The sequence below is a fragment of the Fundulus heteroclitus genome, chromosome 17 (genome assembly GCF_011125445.2).
Source record: "Fundulus heteroclitus isolate FHET01 chromosome 17, MU-UCD_Fhet_4.1, whole genome shotgun sequence".
NCBI classification, from domain to species: Eukaryota; Metazoa; Chordata; class Actinopteri; order Cyprinodontiformes; family Fundulidae; genus Fundulus; species Fundulus heteroclitus.
Window position 1 is genome coordinate 20801702 of NC_046377.1, and position 18508 is coordinate 20820209.

Below are 18508 nucleotides of genomic sequence, written 5' to 3' on the forward strand. Positions count from 1 at the left end.
CAGGCTGTGGGCAGATTTAATTTGAAGAGGTAAATTGTATAGTTGATTATTTGAACGTAGACTTCTCAACACTGACTGGAATTTTAAAAGGTCTCTAAGATAAGGCGGAGCTATGATGTTTCAATGACTGAATGAACAAACAAATTAATAATTGAAGACAAGAATGTATGAATTTGTCTAATTTAAGAAGCTCAGCTGTTCAGCCCTTGATGGATCTGTGCTCAACTCTGACGTCTGACCTCATTTACAATAATTCCCCTTGGTAGATGCTGATCAATAACTCATGATCTCTCTCAGGTAAGACCATGTCATTAATTCAGCTCACAGCTCTGAGGCCTGGTTCCTTACATCCGAACCCTGCTGAGACCCAAGGACCCTGGACCCACTGAGTTTTTGAGCTGCTGCTGCCCATCCCGTCCCCTCCTCCAGCTGAGAGGGGCCCCATGCTGAGCCGAGGGGCCCTGAGTCTTCATGAACACATGATGGCTGACTGCGCACAGCAGGAAGGAGCTGCTTCTGTCAGCTCCACTGCTGGTTTTCAACAAGGTGAAGGGGAAATTGCATTCATGACCGGGAAATCACTTTCACATTTAACAGTTAAAACATACCCCTAGAATGAAAAAATAAATGATTTTAACAAAATGTCTATCTAAAAAAAAAAAGAACCAGTTCATGTTACTCTGAATAATGTTTGCGATACTTCATTTGATAACTGCTTTATTCTGTAAATACATTTTAAAAACAAACACTACTGAGTGCTATCCCTCCAGGTTTCTGCTGTCTGAATACAGCTGTAGAGATAACTTTATTAAACATTCTCCCAAGTTAATGATCCCTAAATGTAAGCAAAATGCGGTTACTGCTATCAGCCAGATTAAACAGTTTTCCGAGACTTCTGATATCCAATCTGCTACAGGCATACAAGGTTTGTGTGCAGAGTCAGTGACGAGGCCATCTGCTGCTGCTGTGAGGAAAACAATCTGCAGCCTAACAGCACAACATTTGAAAATGTAAATGTAAAAACAGGAACGTTTTGAAAAGTCCAGTTTTTGCTTTATTTTCTTATAGTAATGGCAAATTAAAAGCTGACTTGATGATGTTGCCACTGCAAAGAAACAGAAAATTCATCTTGGGTAAATATAATCAAATGGACCTAATGTTTTCATTCTGTACCCAATATTTGTGAGCTTTCTCACAAAACACATTGAACTCCAGAAAGAATGACCAGAGTTTGGGTCATTGGAACATCCATCCATTCATCCATCCTTTGATTTATAGATGCTTATCCATGCAGGGTTGTGGGGGTTGGGCATGCCATTGGACAAGAGGCGGGGTACACCCTGGAGAAGTCGCCAGTCCATCACAGGGCAGCACAGAAAAACACAGGACTAACAACCATGCACACTCATCCCTAATGGCAATTCGGAGAGCCCAGTTAAGGTTGTTTTGTTTTTGGTCTGTGGGAAGAAATTGGAGTACCCAGAGACATGGACCGCGGAACGCATTTCAAATTGGTCGGGCCCCATCAGTCTTTTTTTTCTGACGTTCCAGCACACACGCCCCGTATTTATTTCCACTTACAATCATTATATTACAGCTAACACAACATTTACAGAATAAAAATACTTTAAAAATAAAAGTCAAACTCACCCCTGCTCTAAATATTCCCGAAAAAGTGTCTCCGCCTGCCATTATGCTGGATGAAGTCCTATCCTCAAAGCATCCACTGTGGTCAAAAGATCCCTGTGTGTGTGGGCGCACATCAAGCTATTTAGTCTTTTCTGGGTCGTTGTTGATCTCAGATAGGTCTTGATACGACGGAGGGACGAGAAACACCTCTCAGCACTTGCAGTGGACACAGCCTTAAAGCTAGCTAAGCTAACGAAGCAAACGAAGTAGTGGTCATTTTGTTTACATCACATGACACAATCAGCCAATAGGGTAGTTCACTCGTGACGTCAGCGCTACGTCCAGGTCCGGCGTGTAGACACAAACAGTACTGTTCTCGTCTACTACATGACAAAACGGGTGATTTAGAGCGTACTTTTAGTTAGTTTATTTTTGGAATCTAAACAATGCCTACGACTTGTTGTGCTCCCGGTTGCACAGAGAGGCATTCCAAATCGTTGGATGTACGTTTCTGTCGTTTACCGAAGGAGGAAGGACGAAGAAAGAAATGGATAATTTCAATGAAAAGAGCGCAGGCAGACACTCCCAATGGACTGCCAGAGAGAACCCACGCATGCACAGGGACGACATGCAAACTTCATTCAGAAGGACAACAGGCCAGGATTTGAACCCAGGAACTTCTTGCTGCAAAACAACAGTACTGCCCCCACTGTCCATCCCGTGTCATTGGAAAATCAATTGTCTAAACAAAAAAAAAAATCTAATAGACGCAATCATTTGGATGACAGGACAAAGCAATGTGTGTATATGGGATAAAGTTTTACCCTGTTGGGGTACCTGAACTACCCTGAATTTATGCTTGATAATTTGCACATTTTACACAACAAAAGAACATTTCTAAGAAGTAACTTTGAGATAAGATAAGATGCTTTTATTTTACATTCTATTTTGTACATACAACAAATTTTCGTAGATCAGATGGAGGGTTAGCCTGAGCTGCTGCGACTGAGCGCGCCGCCGCTAATGGCCGACCTGACCATCATGTCTTTAGCGGTAGGGGAAACAGGATCGCCCGGAGGAAACCTACGCAGACATGGGGAGAAAATGCAAACTCCACACAGAAAGGCCCCTGGTTCTCCCATTAGCTCTGAAGGAATAACAGATTATTATTATTTTTTTGGTTCTGTTTTTTTTTTGTCTTCTTTGGTGACTACAAAAAAAACAATAGACGCAAAAAGAAAACAATAGGCATGTGGATGGCATTCTCTAAACAACCAGACATTATATAGCATTTCTCTCTTTCTGAGGGAAGAGTTTGGCAGTGTAGTTGAATTTCAACAGCTGTGTCGTTTCAGTGTAGCAGATATCAGATACTTTAAAAACTACACATTATGAAAAAGAGATTTAAGTTTTTTTTGGAATAATCAATGCAATCTAGCAATTTCTTTGAGGCTGTGGGAAATATCAGGTCCAATATGGGCCAACTAATGTTCACTCTGTATTGATAAACAAAAACAATAAGGCAAACACAAACTACTAATCTGTCACATATGTTGCTAAACTACACACTATTTATTGGGGAACAGCATCAAATATAATTTAATCTGATTAAAATCCCTAAAAGTTATGAAAAACTATTTTTACTATCAGAGATTTTAGGGACTTATTTCTGACTTTTATGACATGTTTTTATTGAAGAGGGGAGATTAGTTGGAAAATAGGAGCAAGGTTACAAACCCCTATAGAATAAAGCATCCAGAGCTTCTGGTCAATACATACTCCACAAGACCATTGTTTTTTATCCCAGGGCTGCAAGAAGAAAATTATTTTATTCTCTTCTTGCAGCCCTCATGTGGCAGTTTATGCGGCTCGATGAAATATGAGACAGAAGTGCTGCAGTGGGTGAGACCAATGAAGACTTCTTGAGAGTTCTGCGCTGGAATTGTCAGGAACCAGAGACAGAGGGACCCAGTATTCAACCAGACAAGCAGAGGTTAGGTTAAAGAAGGTTTATTTTTCCAAAAACAGATGTGAGCAGAAACCAAGACAGGCAGGCAAAAATGAAGGGCAGGACAAAAACAAAGCTTGTGGTAAAAAACAGTCCAAGGCAAAAAAGCAGGCAATTTGATAAGGGAGGAAAAACACAGTACAGGGAATGCTGGCAAAACTCACCCATGGACATGGCAAAAACAAACAATGATGTGGCAGATTGCAGGGGGCAGAGGCAGGTATAAGTAAGGGAGTGATCAGGTGAATGGAGTGAAACTAATTACTGGAATGGGTGGAGCTAATCAGGGGAAGGGAAGTGACAGAGTAGTGACTGAGAGGCTGATGGGCCAGAAATTAAGATGGACAACTACAGAGCCAAAATAACCATAAATAGCAAACCCAAGATAGAAAACAAAGCAAAGACTGAACAGAACACAAGCTATAATAAAAACTAATAAAGGAAACCAGGGGTCCGTTCTTCGTACGTCGCTAACTCAGTTAGCTGGATTTGATTGTTGACGATTTGGCATGATCTTGGATCGTTTGGTTCTTCGAAAGACATCCTGCACTTGTTGTCATAGCAACATGTGCGCCAGCTTAAGCCTGCTCCAGAGCAGGCTTATTTCATGTAAACAAGATTAGATCACGGCTGTATAAGCGGAGGAGATAGGGAAGTCTGCCGTAGCCATGTCCATTTTTGCGACAGCAACCTGTTGCGGAAAGTGCAAGAATAATTTGCAGAGTTTTTCGAATTAATCACGTATTGCGCAATAGAGAGATTTTTCTTGGTGGCTGTTATAAACAGACAAACACATCATTTAACAGTGGCTTTTAAAGAGGAAAAAGTGGTGTTAGAGCCATAAATCTAAAATATTTAAGTTATTTGTATGATAGTTTGCTTTTTATTTTTATCATATTCAGTAACAAGAGTTGTTCGGGCCATTTTATTGTGAAGTTTAGTTTTACTTTGAAAGGCTTGCTTCCTGTCGAGCCGTATATTGTATTAGAAAAAACTATGGACGGATTATCTAGACACGGAGCAATACAGTTTTACCGTGTAAACTGTGGATGACTTGGAAAAGGAAGATTTTCATTTTTTATGGATAAAAATTTTTTTTTTTTTGTTAAAATTCCCAGTTTGCACGTGTCCTTTACTTCCCGTCTCTAAGGAATGACACTGAAATTTGGATCTCTTGACATAACAAGTGCCTTTTTAAAATAAAGTGTAATAATTAAAGGCTATCATTTTGTAGAATATTCTTGTATTTCCATTTTACTTGTCCCCATGTTCTAGTGGGTCCCGTGGAGGCTCTGATATAAAAGAACAAATAATATAGAATTATTAAAATGCAAAAATTCATGCTGTAGAATGTGATAGAAACATCTACCATGGACAGTATTTACGCATTAATTTGTCTGCTGCTTTTTGCCGGCCCTCTCTCCTGGCTTTAACAGATTTTGAGGTGTTTTAATTAATGACTCAAATTCGGCATAACCTTCCAAGCTCTTGTTCTGCTTGGGAGAAAAACTGTGGGCGTTCTTTGCTGAACAGCCAATAGCAGCGTTGCTGATCATTGTTTCTACTATCGATACATTTCCCCTTTTAAACAAACGCAGTTGTCTCAGATAACTCAATCCAGCCATACTAATCATAAACAACAGGTGTGTTCGAAGAACCCAATTAGCCGGATCATGATTAGCCGGATGAAATCATCTTGGATGTGTCATTTGATCTCGGATGTTTTAAGCAACGTACGAAGAACGGACCCCAGATAACTAAAACAGTAAACAGGCTAAACATGAATCCAACACAATACAAAACAAGAAACAGAAATAAACCCTAAGGCAGGAAAGCCAACATAACCAAAATAACAACATCTACCAGAACTGAATTGTGACAGGAATCTTTTTTAAAAGAATGGAAAGAGCTCTTTAATTTAACATCAAACTGGTATTTGGTTTAAAACTGATCTCACTTTCTGTGATTTTAGAGGTGTATAGCCTTAGCTGTTACAGTGCATTTCTGATTGATTCAAGCACTTGTGCTGCCCCCTGATGGAATGACCCCCTGGGCAGTGAGCCATACTGTTCATATCAAATTCAACATTAATTGTTCTCATAAGTGATTTCCCTAATTTAAACCTTTTCCAACACATGCCTCACTTCAGCAGCATATGAGCTAGAATGGCAAACACACAGATAAAAGCAATACAGTGCCTTTAAGAAGTGCTCATTACTTATTTTATGAACCATGAAGTATTTCAGGGATTTTTGTTCCTTTAGTAAGGCAAAGACTCTCTTCAGAGTGGACTTAAATGATCAGAATCTGATTTGAATAGAATTTTTAATCGTTATGTTTTATTGTGTTGGTGAATAAAAAACTTGATTTGATGAAAACCTTTAAAAAGCTGCTGTCAGTCAGCAACGTTTTACCCTCTTTTCTCCAACTGCCAAGTTTTTCCATGTCTCCTCGCCAGCTGGTCAGGGGGTCTCCTGCTGCCGCTGGGCCCCACAGCTCACTTCCTTCTTTCTGCAGCACCTGTTTCTGTTTGGCAAAGCCGAGCGGCATCCTGAAAGCTTGGAGACGAGCCATCTGCTGCCCGACTCTGCACCATTTTACCCCCAATCCCTCACGTCTTTCATCCTGGTGATTTTCTTCTGCTCTGTAACTGGGAGATGGAAGAAAAGCTGGAACAGCCTTGCTAACAAATCCCAAACAGCACAATTTAGCTCAAGGGGAAAGCTGCGAGTGTGCAGGTTAAATCAAAGCAGGATAAGTGCAGCAGAGAGGCTTTACCTCATGCAGGTGGAGAACTGCTTGTTTCTTATCTCATATGTTGAAAATCAGTTTTGATCTAGCAGCCAATGCTATATTTTTCTAACTTGCTTTGGGAATGCATGCCTTGAATACAAGAACTGAACAAAATTTAGATTTTCATAATCCAAGCTATGCAGAACCTCTTTGCAACCTATTGCCAAAGCAAGTCAGAGTGTAAAATTCAGCATTTTATGAGTTGACTAAGGGAGTCAAAGAATTTGAAATCAGTCATTTATCCTCCTGGAAACCAATAAACAAATGAAGAAATTAAAGACAAGTACCAACATGCCCTGGTCCAAGCAAGTACACAATGAAAGTAGACATCTTCAAAACCCTTAAAATGTGATCATGGAACCCACAGCAGACTCTGCTGTTGATGCAATTTATGTACAATGTACAAGACGGCACAAGCTTTATTTTCATGGGAGGTGTCAAAGGAGGAAACCTTGCTCTCTGCAGACAACTTGAAGAGTAATGTCCATTGGACATATAAGTCTAAAACTGAATTATGCGCATATCGGAGCAGAGGACATATGTGCCTTGAACCAAATCTAAGGCATTCCGGGAAAATGAACTCACACCAACTATGAGGCCTAGAGCTGGACGTTTCATGGTTTGGGGATGCTTTACTAGAGGAGAATCCAATCTGGCCAGCCCACCATAACTTCCTGGAAAGCTGATGCTTTACTGACCTAGTTAGCAGCCATGGGCATTAAAGCTGATAACGTTTATTTTCTCTTCTAATGATGTACGTAAAATCACTTGTAAAGTTTTGGAGAACATGTAATTGTGATAATGCTTCTATAATGTTGAATGTAAAAATAATAATAATGTAGGACAGATTCCTGGGTCAATGTGAGCTTCTGTGCTTTCTGTGTCTCTGCTCTGTCTTCTCCAAGCCCCAGTGGGTCAAAGCAGATGAGCGTTCACACTGAGCCTGGTTCTGGTTCTGCTGGAGGTTCTCCTCCCTGTTAAAGGGGAGTTTTCCTCTCCACTGTCGCTTCATGCATGCTCAGTATGAGGGATTGCTGCAAAGCCATCAACAATGCAGACGACTGTCCACTGTGGCTCTACGCTCTTTCAGGAGGAGTGAATGCTGCTTGGAGAGACTTGATGCAACCTGCTGGGTTTCCTTAGAGAGGAAACTTTCTGATCAATGTGTATAATCTGATTGAATTTGACTTTGGAAAGAGCCTTGAGATGACATGTATCATGAATTGGCGCTATATAAATAAAATTTAATTGAATTTAAATTGATTTGAATTGAATTAAAAAATAAAATAAAATGCAGAAAAACAACAGCAACACGGCGTGATGTCGTTCCTGGAGACGGAATGCAATTTTCGAGGCAAATGGAACGCAACACAATGATTTCTTTTGATTGTGAACTACAAATCCCAGAGCGGATACAGCTTTTACTTCTGCGCATGCGCCAGAAGGTGGGGCGCGTGGACGACTCGGCGGCTGTGTGAAATGGCGGCTCTGGTTTAAACACACTGAGGCGATTCCAGTTAATTTTAGGAGCGGTCTCAGAACGGTTTGCTTCATTTGCACCACTCAGACAGTCACTCAGAGGGAAAGAGCGGAACTTGCCACGTATTAAAGGTATGTCCGAGTTTAACAGAACGGGTTAACGCATATATACTGGCTTTAAACGGGAGTGTTAGCCGTTAGCTGCTAACAGGCGGGCCGGGCAGCCGCGCTGGCTAACCGGCTAGCTGAGCTAACGCTGTGCTGGGAGTTCAGCATCGGCATCATGACCGGGACTGGAGGGTCTAAAATGATCCAAGTTTAACTGCCCAGATAATTAAAGCTTAACCCTTTTTTTGTGGTTTGAGCTTTGACCCGTGACTAATCCTAGAAGAGTTAATAAATTAAACTAGTTAACCGTTAACTGTGACTAACTGTAAATGCTGCAAACATCAATTTGAACTTTAAATCTTTAAGTCATCCTCTAGATTCCCCCCAAAATCGTCGCTTCTAGGTCTGAGTTACGTAGATGTAATTTCCTGTTGCATTTTTAATTTAATTCACACCACTTTGTCTTCCTCTTAACTGTGCTGGTTAAGCTGTAAACTCTCAAACACGCAACAGACGCGATGAGAGACCACATCCCAGTTAAAGATAAGATAATATAGGCTTTATTGATCTCGCATTGGAGAAATTCACTTTCTCCAATAAAACCAAAGCTTTCCACTCTATATGTTCTACTCTGTGTTCGCCATGTTGTGGTCTAGGTGAAAAAATGTGCTGTCCTGTTGTTTAAACGACTTCCCGGGTTGCCGTGGCCTTTTGGTAGTAGTAAAACGCTTATTTTAGCCGCCAACGTGATTGCAAGGTATTTAATTTCTTTGCTATTCAGAACTTATCAGCCCACGACAGCTGCTAAAGCAACACGAACAGGGCTGATGGGTCTCTTTCGTGTTCACAGGTAGGAGACTACGGGCAGCCTTTTCCTTGAAGACAAAAGTAAAGCCTAGAGATTTTAAAGCCTAGACATTTACATTAGTTTTATTTGAGGTAAATGGAATGGATGGACGCATAAAAACAGATCCATACGAGTGAAAAGGCCCGTCATAAAGTTTAACTTGTTAATCTGATTGAAGCTGCGTGTTAATTTTAAACCAAACAGTCCAGAATCAAACCAGAGGTGAAGAAAGCAACCGCTGCTTTCTCTGAGACAGACCCTGATGTCGTAATAAACAAAGCCTTCTCCAGCGGCTCATAACTTTCCGGTTTGTTGTTTTCAGCACAGGTGTGATGGCGAAGAGGATCGCTGACAAAGAGCTAACAGACAGGAACTGGGATCAGGAGGAGGAGGGAGAGGAGGTGAGCTCACATGTGATTGCAGTTTGTCACTTTTGTACACGGAGCTGATCTCACCCACCTGTTCGTCTGCCCCTCGCCAGGCCGGGACCTTTTCTGTTGCAAGTGAGGATGTGTTGAAGAGTCGACCGATAAAGAAGGCCAAACGCAGAAACACTGGAGAGGTAAGACGGGAACGTCTTGCTCTGCCTCCTGGGTCCCCCCCCCTCCTGCTGTTCGCCGCTGCTGCTGACCTCGCTGTGTTTCGTTTTATGTGTTTCAGAGCGAAGGAGGAGGAGCATTCAAAGGGTTTAAAGGCTTTTCCATGGCCACGTCCTCTGCGTCTGTGACTGCGTTCTCTGGGCTTGGGAACGCCGGGGGCTTTAAAGGCTTCGGAGGTCTGAGCAACGGGAACAGCACGCCTCCGTCGTTCGGAGGTTTCTCGTCTCCTGCAAAGTCTGCGGCTGCAACCGGTAAGGAAACCATTAATCGCCTTAATGTCAGCGAATGCCTCATATTCTCTATAAAAGGTTCCTCACAACTACCAGAACCTCCGACTGTGCAGTAATTATTGCTGTTGATGCGTTAATTAGACAGTTGTGGTTAATTTCAGATCTGAATTGCAGCTTTGATGCATGGATTCAGCTTATTCTTTGTCAATGTCAATATCAAATTTATTTATATAGCACTTTAAAACAGGCATAGAACTGCACCAAAGTGCTGTACAAGAGTGACAACAACAGAAATGAATAAAACAAAGTACTTTAATTAAATGCCAAAGAATAAAAATAAGTTTTAAGAAGCAATTTAAAATGATCCAGGCTGTGGGCAGATCTAATTTGGAAAGGTAGATTGTTCCATAGAGAAGAAGCAACAGCAGAAAAAGCCCGATCTCCTTTCCTCTTAAGTCTGGTCCGAGGAACTGTTAGTAAAAGCTGATTATTAGAACGTAGGGTTCTGGACACGGGCTGAAATTTTAAAAGTTCCAGAAGATAAGGGGGAGCTAATCCATTTAAAGCTTTATAAGTTAATAAAAGAATCTTAAAATCTATTCGATAAAAAACAGGCAGCCAATGTAAAGAGGCCAGTATGGGCCTTATATGGTCACGCTTCCTGGTTCCTGTAAGAAGCCGAGCCGCTGCGTTCTGGATCATTTGAAGTCGCTGCATCTGTGATCTGCATCTTTAGGACTATAAAGCCTAATTTGCCAAATATTTCTCTACAGCCTTCCTGCTGTGAGCAGTCATTGTTTAAATCGGGCAAAATAGGGTTAAAACAAATACAACTATTTTAAAGTTTTTGTAAAAAAAAAAAAAAAATTTACTGACTTTCTGTCGACATAAATATCTGTATTCCCTCATAATGTCAATATCTTGTTAAACTGGCAGCGAGATTGCCAAGAAGTGACAAACATTCCCAAACGAGTATGGTGTGTTTACGTATCAGAAAAATACGTCTGACTTTTTACGTTTTTAACCAGGCTTTTCCCGATCAGGGCAGATCAGCGTAAGATCGTCTGTTCCAGGTCGTCGGTCGTATTCACAGTGCATCCGACGTCGCTGCTAATAACCTTTAACACACTTTATTAGTCTATTATTTAACAGCTCTACTCTGTTTTTCCTGCCTCCAGCTACATTAATGTATGTACTTTAACAGTTTGTCAGATTATTACGTTGTTGAAACCTGAATCTTTAAGTTTTAAATTAGGTTTAGGTTAGGATGATGGGGAACGGTCAGTAAAACTGACTCGGACTGTTAGACATTACAGGTATACAAACACAGAGCAATGGGTTTTGATTCGATCCAGTAGTGTTCTGTTTAAACTCTGGATGATGCTCTGTCACTCCGGATGTGGCTGTTTAAAGTATTTCCACTATGGATCAACGGGATTGCAGCGCAGCTGATTTAAAAAAACAAACAAAAAAAAAAAAACAACAACAACAAAGCTCTGGAGTTAAAGTGAGGTCAATGATCCCAATTACTGAAATTACTCCTCGATCAGAACCCCGATCAGGTACTTGTGATTAAATCTGGCCGGTCCTAAAACAAAGTCAATATACGCCAGCTGAATTAATACAGGAGCTTAGCAATGCTAAATGTTCTGTCCTACGAAGGCTCGGTTCCCTGAAGGAGGTCAGTGAATGCAACACGGGAGATCTGCAGTAGGTTAACAAAAAAAAAAAAAATTAGGACAGAAGCTTGTTTTCACTGACATACTTCCACTAAAAAGCTTGTTGCCTTAACTTTATCAGCTCAATTTCTACTGATGCAGCTTTATATGCAGTATTGAAAATATTTGACTTTAATGTTTTAATTTATAAGGGTTTCATAAGGGTATGAGAAAAAGGAAATATACCTTTTCAGGATTATTTCTTGACTGTTTAGCTTTTTGTATGATACTAATAAAGATGTCTGGGAAAACATTTTTTTTCTTTTTTAGCTCTGTTGTGTCTGAAATAAGGACTTTACTGCTGTGCCTCTTAAATCTACCTGATCGTATCTGGAGGTGGATGTTCTAGCTTTTAATATTTGTTTATTTACAGGCACCAATGATTCTTAGAAAAACTGACTCAGAGTTTCTGTGATTCATAAAATCAGACATGCTGAGCAGTTTTTCTGGTTTTATTTAATGTCTGACAGCAGTTATTTTATTATTTTTTCCCTCTTTTTTTTTTTTTGTCAAACATTATCTTTTTATGGTTTTTAAAATGCTGATTATTGCAGATGGAGGGTAAATTATCCGATCTGAATGCTGCATGTTTAGCGATAAAGCGATCAGAGCGGTTTAAACTGTAGGAATCAGGGCCGGGCTTCTGAATGCCAAAGAGACCTGATGTGTGTTTCCTGCCAGCGCTGCGATCGGTGAGACGCTGCAGGGCTGAGCGTCGCCTCTTTGTTGCCCCTCTTGGTTTGTAATGCGATGTAATGGAGCTGAATCTGCGCTCGCTGCTCTTTTATTCCACGCCGCTGTCGCTGCAGGGCAGGTGGGGGAGGGGCCTCTCGGTCGCTCTCTCTGCTGCCTCACTCACTCGGGTCTCTCCATCCGTTCAGGTGTAACGTTCAACGGACCGTCCTCCACGCAGCCCGCTGCTGACATCACCGCCCAGCAGACCAACGGCTCCGCCCCCAGCCCCACTCAGAGCTCCTGCAGCAGCAACAAGGAGTACAGCCGGCAGCTCACAGCGCTCAACTGCTCCGTGCGCGACTGGATCACCAAGCATGTGAACAACAACCCGCTCTGCGACCTCAACCCCATCTTCAGGGATTACGAGCGCCACCTCGCCAGCATCGAGCGGCAGTATGGAGCCGGCGCCACCGACGGCGGCTCAGAGGAGAAGAAGCAGGGAGCCACATCCACCCCTCCTCCTCCTCCCTCCTCATCTTCCTCCTCCTCCAGCAGCAGCAGCTCAGCAGCTCCATCAGCTGCTTTGTTCTCCTTCAGCAAAAACACGACCGAGGATCCGACTCCGAAAAGCTCCAGCTCTGCTCCAATCCCTGCCGGAGTCACCTTTAAGTTCGGCGAGAAGGTGGACAGCTCAGCCCTGGGATCATTAGCGTCTAAATCCTCCATCCCCAGCTTCTCCTTCTCCTCCTCCTCCTCCAGTCAGACCTCCTTGTTTGGAGCTCCAGGACCCGCAGCGCCACTGTCCTTCAGTGGGAACAAAACCGCAGACGCTCCAGCTGCAGGTCAGGAAGTGTCTCCTGATAACTTTCATTCCTTTTAATCAAACTATTTCTGTTCCTTTAGCATCTCAGACATGAAGCTTTATTAAAAACTAATATTTAATTTCTTTGTTTTTTTTTCCCCACAACTTTCTAGATTTTAATACTTGCTCACATTTACTTTACATTTGATCCAAACGGTACGGATCAAGTTTTAAGATTAGATGCTACCGATTGTTCGGGTCAGGTGACCTGGGGGTCAAATTTCTCCTTTTCTTGTTTTTAACGCGTCCTAAAGTAAAAACGCCCGTTTTTTTCGTTTATTCTTCCAGTCGACAACGGAGACGAAGAGTCAGAGGAGCCTCCAAAACCAGAGGTGAAGGAGGTGAAAGAGGATGACGCTTTCTACTCAAAGAAGTACGTCTGAAAACCTTGAAGTGAATCAATAATAACACAAACATCTCAGGAAACTTTTACATGAAGGTGGAAAAAAATCTGCATTTATGGCGTTATTGCTGAGAATTTAAGATTCGTTCATGTTTGTGACATGTTTCTGGATATGTTGCTAACTTTAGTTTTTCATTTACTCATGTTTAATATGGAGCAAATCTAACATGGCTGAAATGCTGGTCTTGGGGTTTTTCAGGACGTCTGTTAGATTCGTCATGAGCTTCGTTTGTTTTATTAAAAAAAGAGAGCTGCTGTAAACCAGAAGGGGGACATGAAGATCTCCCCTCTGAGCAGGTTACGTTTTTGTGTTTCCTGCTGTTGACGGCGGACGTTTCTCATTCCCACCAGGTGTAAATTATTCTACAAGAAGGAGTCGGAGTTCAAAGAGAAAGGAGTGGGAACGCTGCACCTGAAACGCACCGCCGAGGGAAAGACCCAGATGATCGTCCGAGCCGACACCAACCTGGGTAAATCTCTGATTTAGTAAAAAAAAAAAACGTCCCTGCTGTTGTTTAAGTGTTAAAGGTGTGTCTCATTAAGATGGAATCATAGACGTATTTCACTTATTCAGCTCCAAGTAAAAGTCAAATAATCTAGATTTATTACCAACATGGTGATAGATTTTAAGTGTTTATTTCTCTTAATGTCAACTATGGCTTAAAGTTAACGAAAAGCCAAATCAGTTTCTTGTGGTATTTTAATATCACACAAGGCCAATTAAAATGGATTTTAATACACATGTTGTGTTTATGGCCTACAAACCATGCTGAGCTGACAGATGTCCAGCAGAAAGCCACAAAGGGTCATTGCTGTAGAAGCCTGGCTCTTCAGAGCGCTGGATCCAAGCATATTAACTGATAGATGAGTAGAAGAGAAAAGAAGTGTAATTAAGAGTACTGCAGCTGGTCAGCACATGCCGAGTCACCACCCACAGACGCATCCCTGACTTGAGCTCCAGCCGTCTCTTTGCTCGTGTTGAAGCAACTCCTGGACCTGAGATGGCGTCAGAAGCTTCTCACCTGGGCTGGAGGGGAAATTACCTGACTGTTCGGCTGTTGGATGAAAGTAAAGTTTGCATTTATTTTGGAAACCAGACTGTCTGGAGAAAGAAGTTAAAGTTTCCACGGTCGGTGACGGTTAGGGGGAGCCACGTGGTCCGCTGGTTCTGGTCCGATGCGTTTTATCAAGTTTAAAAACAGTCCAAGGAGGAGAATCTGGAGTACGTCTTTGTCCCATTTATGTTCCCCTGCCCAACATGCCAAAGGCACCAAAAGCTGATGCAGTGACCGTGGTGGTACTGTGCTCGATTTGCTATTAAACTGCCCTCACCACAACCACGTAGAGAATTTATGGAGAATCAGACATACTTTAATAATCCCAGGGGGAAATTGTTGTTTCAGTACAATCGGCATAAAAAAGGGAAGGTGAGAGGGTAAAAAACACAAGTCAAACTTTATCCTATAACAGGATATAAGCAGCTATGTTTATGCAAATATAGGTAATTGGAATAAAAGTGCATCATGTAAATACAGCAGTTGGAATATTATTAGCGGAATGAGCTCAGTGGGAATCAAACTCCTCCCAATGCTACGGTTGGTTTATGGCGATTGTTAATCGAGTTATTCGGCTAGGCGAATAAACCGACATCCTCACTGTCTCTGAGATGCAGGAAGACCAGCAGCACGTGTTGCTGAGCCTGCAGCGTTGTTGGCTAGTGCAGCAACAGCTGCTCTCAGGACCCAACAAACACGCTTACGTTTGTTGGTGATTGTTCAGTAAAGTTTTTAAAAAAGTAAATAAAAAAACTTCAGGTTTTTCTTTGGCAAGTGCAACTTCTGTGGGTTTTAGTGGAATTTAAGGACACTTCACTTGTCACAGTGTATGGAAACATTAGATTAATGGATTTATTTGCCCATATTAACTATATGGCTCAGTTGGCAGCACTGTTGCCTTGCAGCAGGTCTCCCTGTGCATGGGTGGGGTCTCTCTGTGTACTCTGACCTCCTCCCTGAGTCCAAAAACACGAGTGTTAGGTTAATTAGTGCCTCTAAATTGCCTTTAGGAATTAGTGCGTCTCTGTGTTGCCCTGTGATAGACCGGGGATCTGTCCAGGGTGTACACCACTTCTCTCCCATTCACCATTGGAGCTGTGCTTTATTCTGAAGCTGTATGGAAAAGTGGTGACAGAAAAAGGAAGGAAGGAAGGATGGATAAACTCATGTAAACATTAGCTACTGTCAGGAGGAGGAAAAGAGGCCAGAACCAACAATAGATGACATGAGGGCCGCTAATAAAGCAACCTGGGCTTCCTGGTCACCTCAGCAGAACCCCAGGCTGACTGCCTCCGTCCCACGCTGCAGTAATTTATGCAAAGGTAGTACAGAAGATGCTGTACAGTACGCCCACATTTCTGTCTAGTATTCTAGTTTCCTGAGGAACTGTATTCAGGGTTGTCAGTAGCTGTGAGCCATAATCAAAGTTGTTAGTTTCTCCTTTTTTGAATTAACTGAATCAAATTGTCTTCAATAGCACGTCGTTTTAAGTCAGTTTATAACAACCTGGGTATAAAAAGATGACTTATTCAGATGCAAGCAGCAGGTGGCGCTGCAGCAGGTCCACTCCAGACTGTAGAACTGTGTGATCCTGCTCAGCTGAACTTGAATTGCTTCAGTTTTAGCTGAATCAACACAGAGTTAAACTTTCAGTTGTTTTCATGGTTCCTTCAGCTGCTAAAGCTTGGCCGAGTTTGCTTTATGTAACTGTTTGTCATATTAATCTACAGCTGTTTATTAAAAAAATCTCAGACATTTGGTATAAAGCTTTAATTCAGAGATGCCTGTTTATAATAACTTCATGAAAAGAAAAACATATCGTATGTCGGCATTCAGCTTAAAAATATTGCAGTATAATTTATTTTTTTTTGGTCAGTATCTCCCAGCCTTACCTGCAAGAAGTCTTTTTTTTTTCTCAGCAGCAGAACTGAATCCTGTCCCTGGGTTTACCTAGGTTTATAATTACCTAGATTTATAATAAAATAACTTGTAATTTATAATAAAGTAATTTGTAATAAAGTAAGCAGACTGGTTCCTCTGCTATAACACACCTGGCCGGTTACCGGGCCTCTGCAGAACCTTAGCGGTCTGCTGAGGAGGCAAATCAGGCATTTCAATCAGGTTGTTGCAGGAGAATGGAGTCAAAACTGGTCAAATGGCTCCGCCTGCTGCTGAAACGAGGAACTGCAGGGGGGAAAAAAGTAAAGTCAAGAAGTCTCAGTTCTGATTTCTTGATTTGAATTAACTGGTTGTTCAGGTAGTGATTTAAAAAAAAAAAATAATCACATTAGTTGTTGGTATTTTAAAGGCCTGGAGTTTAGACCCTCCTGGTGCTATTTTAAAGAGTTTAGACCCTCCTGGTGCTTGTCTACTTGAACCTGTGAAAGATCAGAGCTTCCATTAATTGATAACCTGAGAATTTCTATTTTTAGCTTTTGATCGTTTTATTTTAAAAGGTTGATGCCATGTTTGATAACTTCCTTTGTCCTGGTTAGGAAACATCCTGCTGAACATCATCGTGCCGCCGTCTATGCCGTGCTCACGGGTGGGGAAGAACAACGTGATGGTGGTCTGCGTTCCAAACCCAGCCGTCGACGACAAGAGCCCGACGACCCCCGTCCCCCTCCTGATCCGAGTGAAAACCGCTGAGGACGCTGACGAGCTCCATAAGACCCTGGAGGAGAAGAAAGGCTGAGCCTCTTCCCCCTTCAAAACCAGCCAGCACCGCCCTCCCTGAGCTTTAAGCAGACCCGCCCCCCCCCCCCCCCCTCTCACACTGTTGCACCGACTCATCCTGGTCGATCAGCTGTTCAGTCATCATGCTGTGAAATGTTTTTGTTTTAAATCTGAAGCAGGTCGTTGTGCGGCTACATTCCCTCTGGTTCCACGCCACAATCCCAATTTTACTGTTTTAATCTGAACGTCAGGACTGAAATGTGAATCCAGACAAGTCGGGTTTTTTGTTGGGGGGGGCTCCAAATGATGGGCCAGTCAATTTGGTTTTACAAATTAAACATCTGCAGTAACTTTTTTTTTTTTTTTTTAATAGATTTTAACGAGCGTTAAGAGTGAAACTGCTGAGTGAATGTTCTGGAAACTATTTATTGTGTCTGCAGGATTTTTACTCTGACAGAAGCTCGAATGAAACGGTGTGGGAGTGTGAAGCAGACCACTTTAACTCGCTGTTGTCCTGTAAACACGAACTGTGGCTTTCCAAGTGTCCTTTGTTCGGCCTTCAGGAGGAGACTCTCGGTCATCGTCTGACAACATTTGTAAAGAATAAACGGAAACAAACAATCCTGGCTGAGCAGCTGTGACTATATCCGTTTCTATACCAGTTCTGAAAGTTTAAGACTCTCAGCTACCTGCTTTAGTTGCAGGTACTTAAAAATGGCAGCGGTATGGTTTAAAAAAGACTGAGTTAGGCTAAAATTGACTATTCTATTAGCTTTGATTTCCACACACACGCATTCTGCAACATAATCTGTGGTCGTGTTGCTGAAACGCCCAAATGGACATTTCCTCTACTTTATTCAGCAACGTAACCTTTTTATAGCAATCTGACTTATTCACTCATAAATAGGCTTGACACCAAAGTTAAGCTGATGATTGGTCAAGTCTGTCCAAATGAACAGAAGAATCCCCAAAATTGTAGTTTCCTGTCTGGCTCCACATCCTTCAAGTTCTTGTTTCCATTTTAAAACACTGGAGAAAGTATTTTTCTTTTTTTTTTTTTTACTCCCTAGGCTCAAGTAAAACAGCCGTCGTCTTTGGTTAAGAATTGGGTTAAGGGGCCTGACAAAGTGTGGCGGCTCTAGAAACAGACTTCAGTGGAAGTGCATGTTTTGTGAATTTCCCTTTTTGTTTTTATACCACATGTTTTCCTTCCACTTAAAATTCCAATAATATGCTTGGATACAGCATACAGTGAACAGCCAGCTTGTTCAGGAAAACTTTCCTTCCCTCGTGGCTGTTGTCAACTTAACAATCCTCATGAGTGTATAAATCACTGTTTTATAAATTAAATTTTGGGGGTTCATCAGCTGTAATTATATTTTATATCTTATATCTTTATATCTGTATATTTTATATACAGCTGTTG

At 41.8% G+C, this 18508-nt stretch overlaps 1 protein-coding gene across 2 annotated transcripts; it reads left to right on the forward strand.

The window, feature by feature from the left end:
- The first annotated feature begins 7863 nt into the window (after positions 1-7863).
- Positions 7864-17705, forward strand: nup50 (nucleoporin 50). 2 transcript variants are annotated; one of them, XM_036149027.1, is made up of 8 exons: positions 7864-8041; positions 9187-9265; positions 9346-9426; positions 9525-9714; positions 12293-12928; positions 13237-13321; positions 13703-13821; positions 16902-17705. In XM_036149027.1, the coding sequence occupies exons 2-8, from the start codon at positions 9197-9199 to the stop codon at positions 17099-17101; spliced, it is 1380 nt and encodes a 459-aa protein (XP_036004920.1). In that variant the 5' UTR covers positions 7864-8041; positions 9187-9196; the 3' UTR covers positions 17102-17705. The 2 variants fall into 2 exon arrangements, with proteins under 2 accessions (XP_036004920.1, XP_036004921.1); XM_036149028.1 differs by having other exon boundaries at positions 9192-9265.
- Positions 17706-18508: the final 803 nt, after the last annotated feature.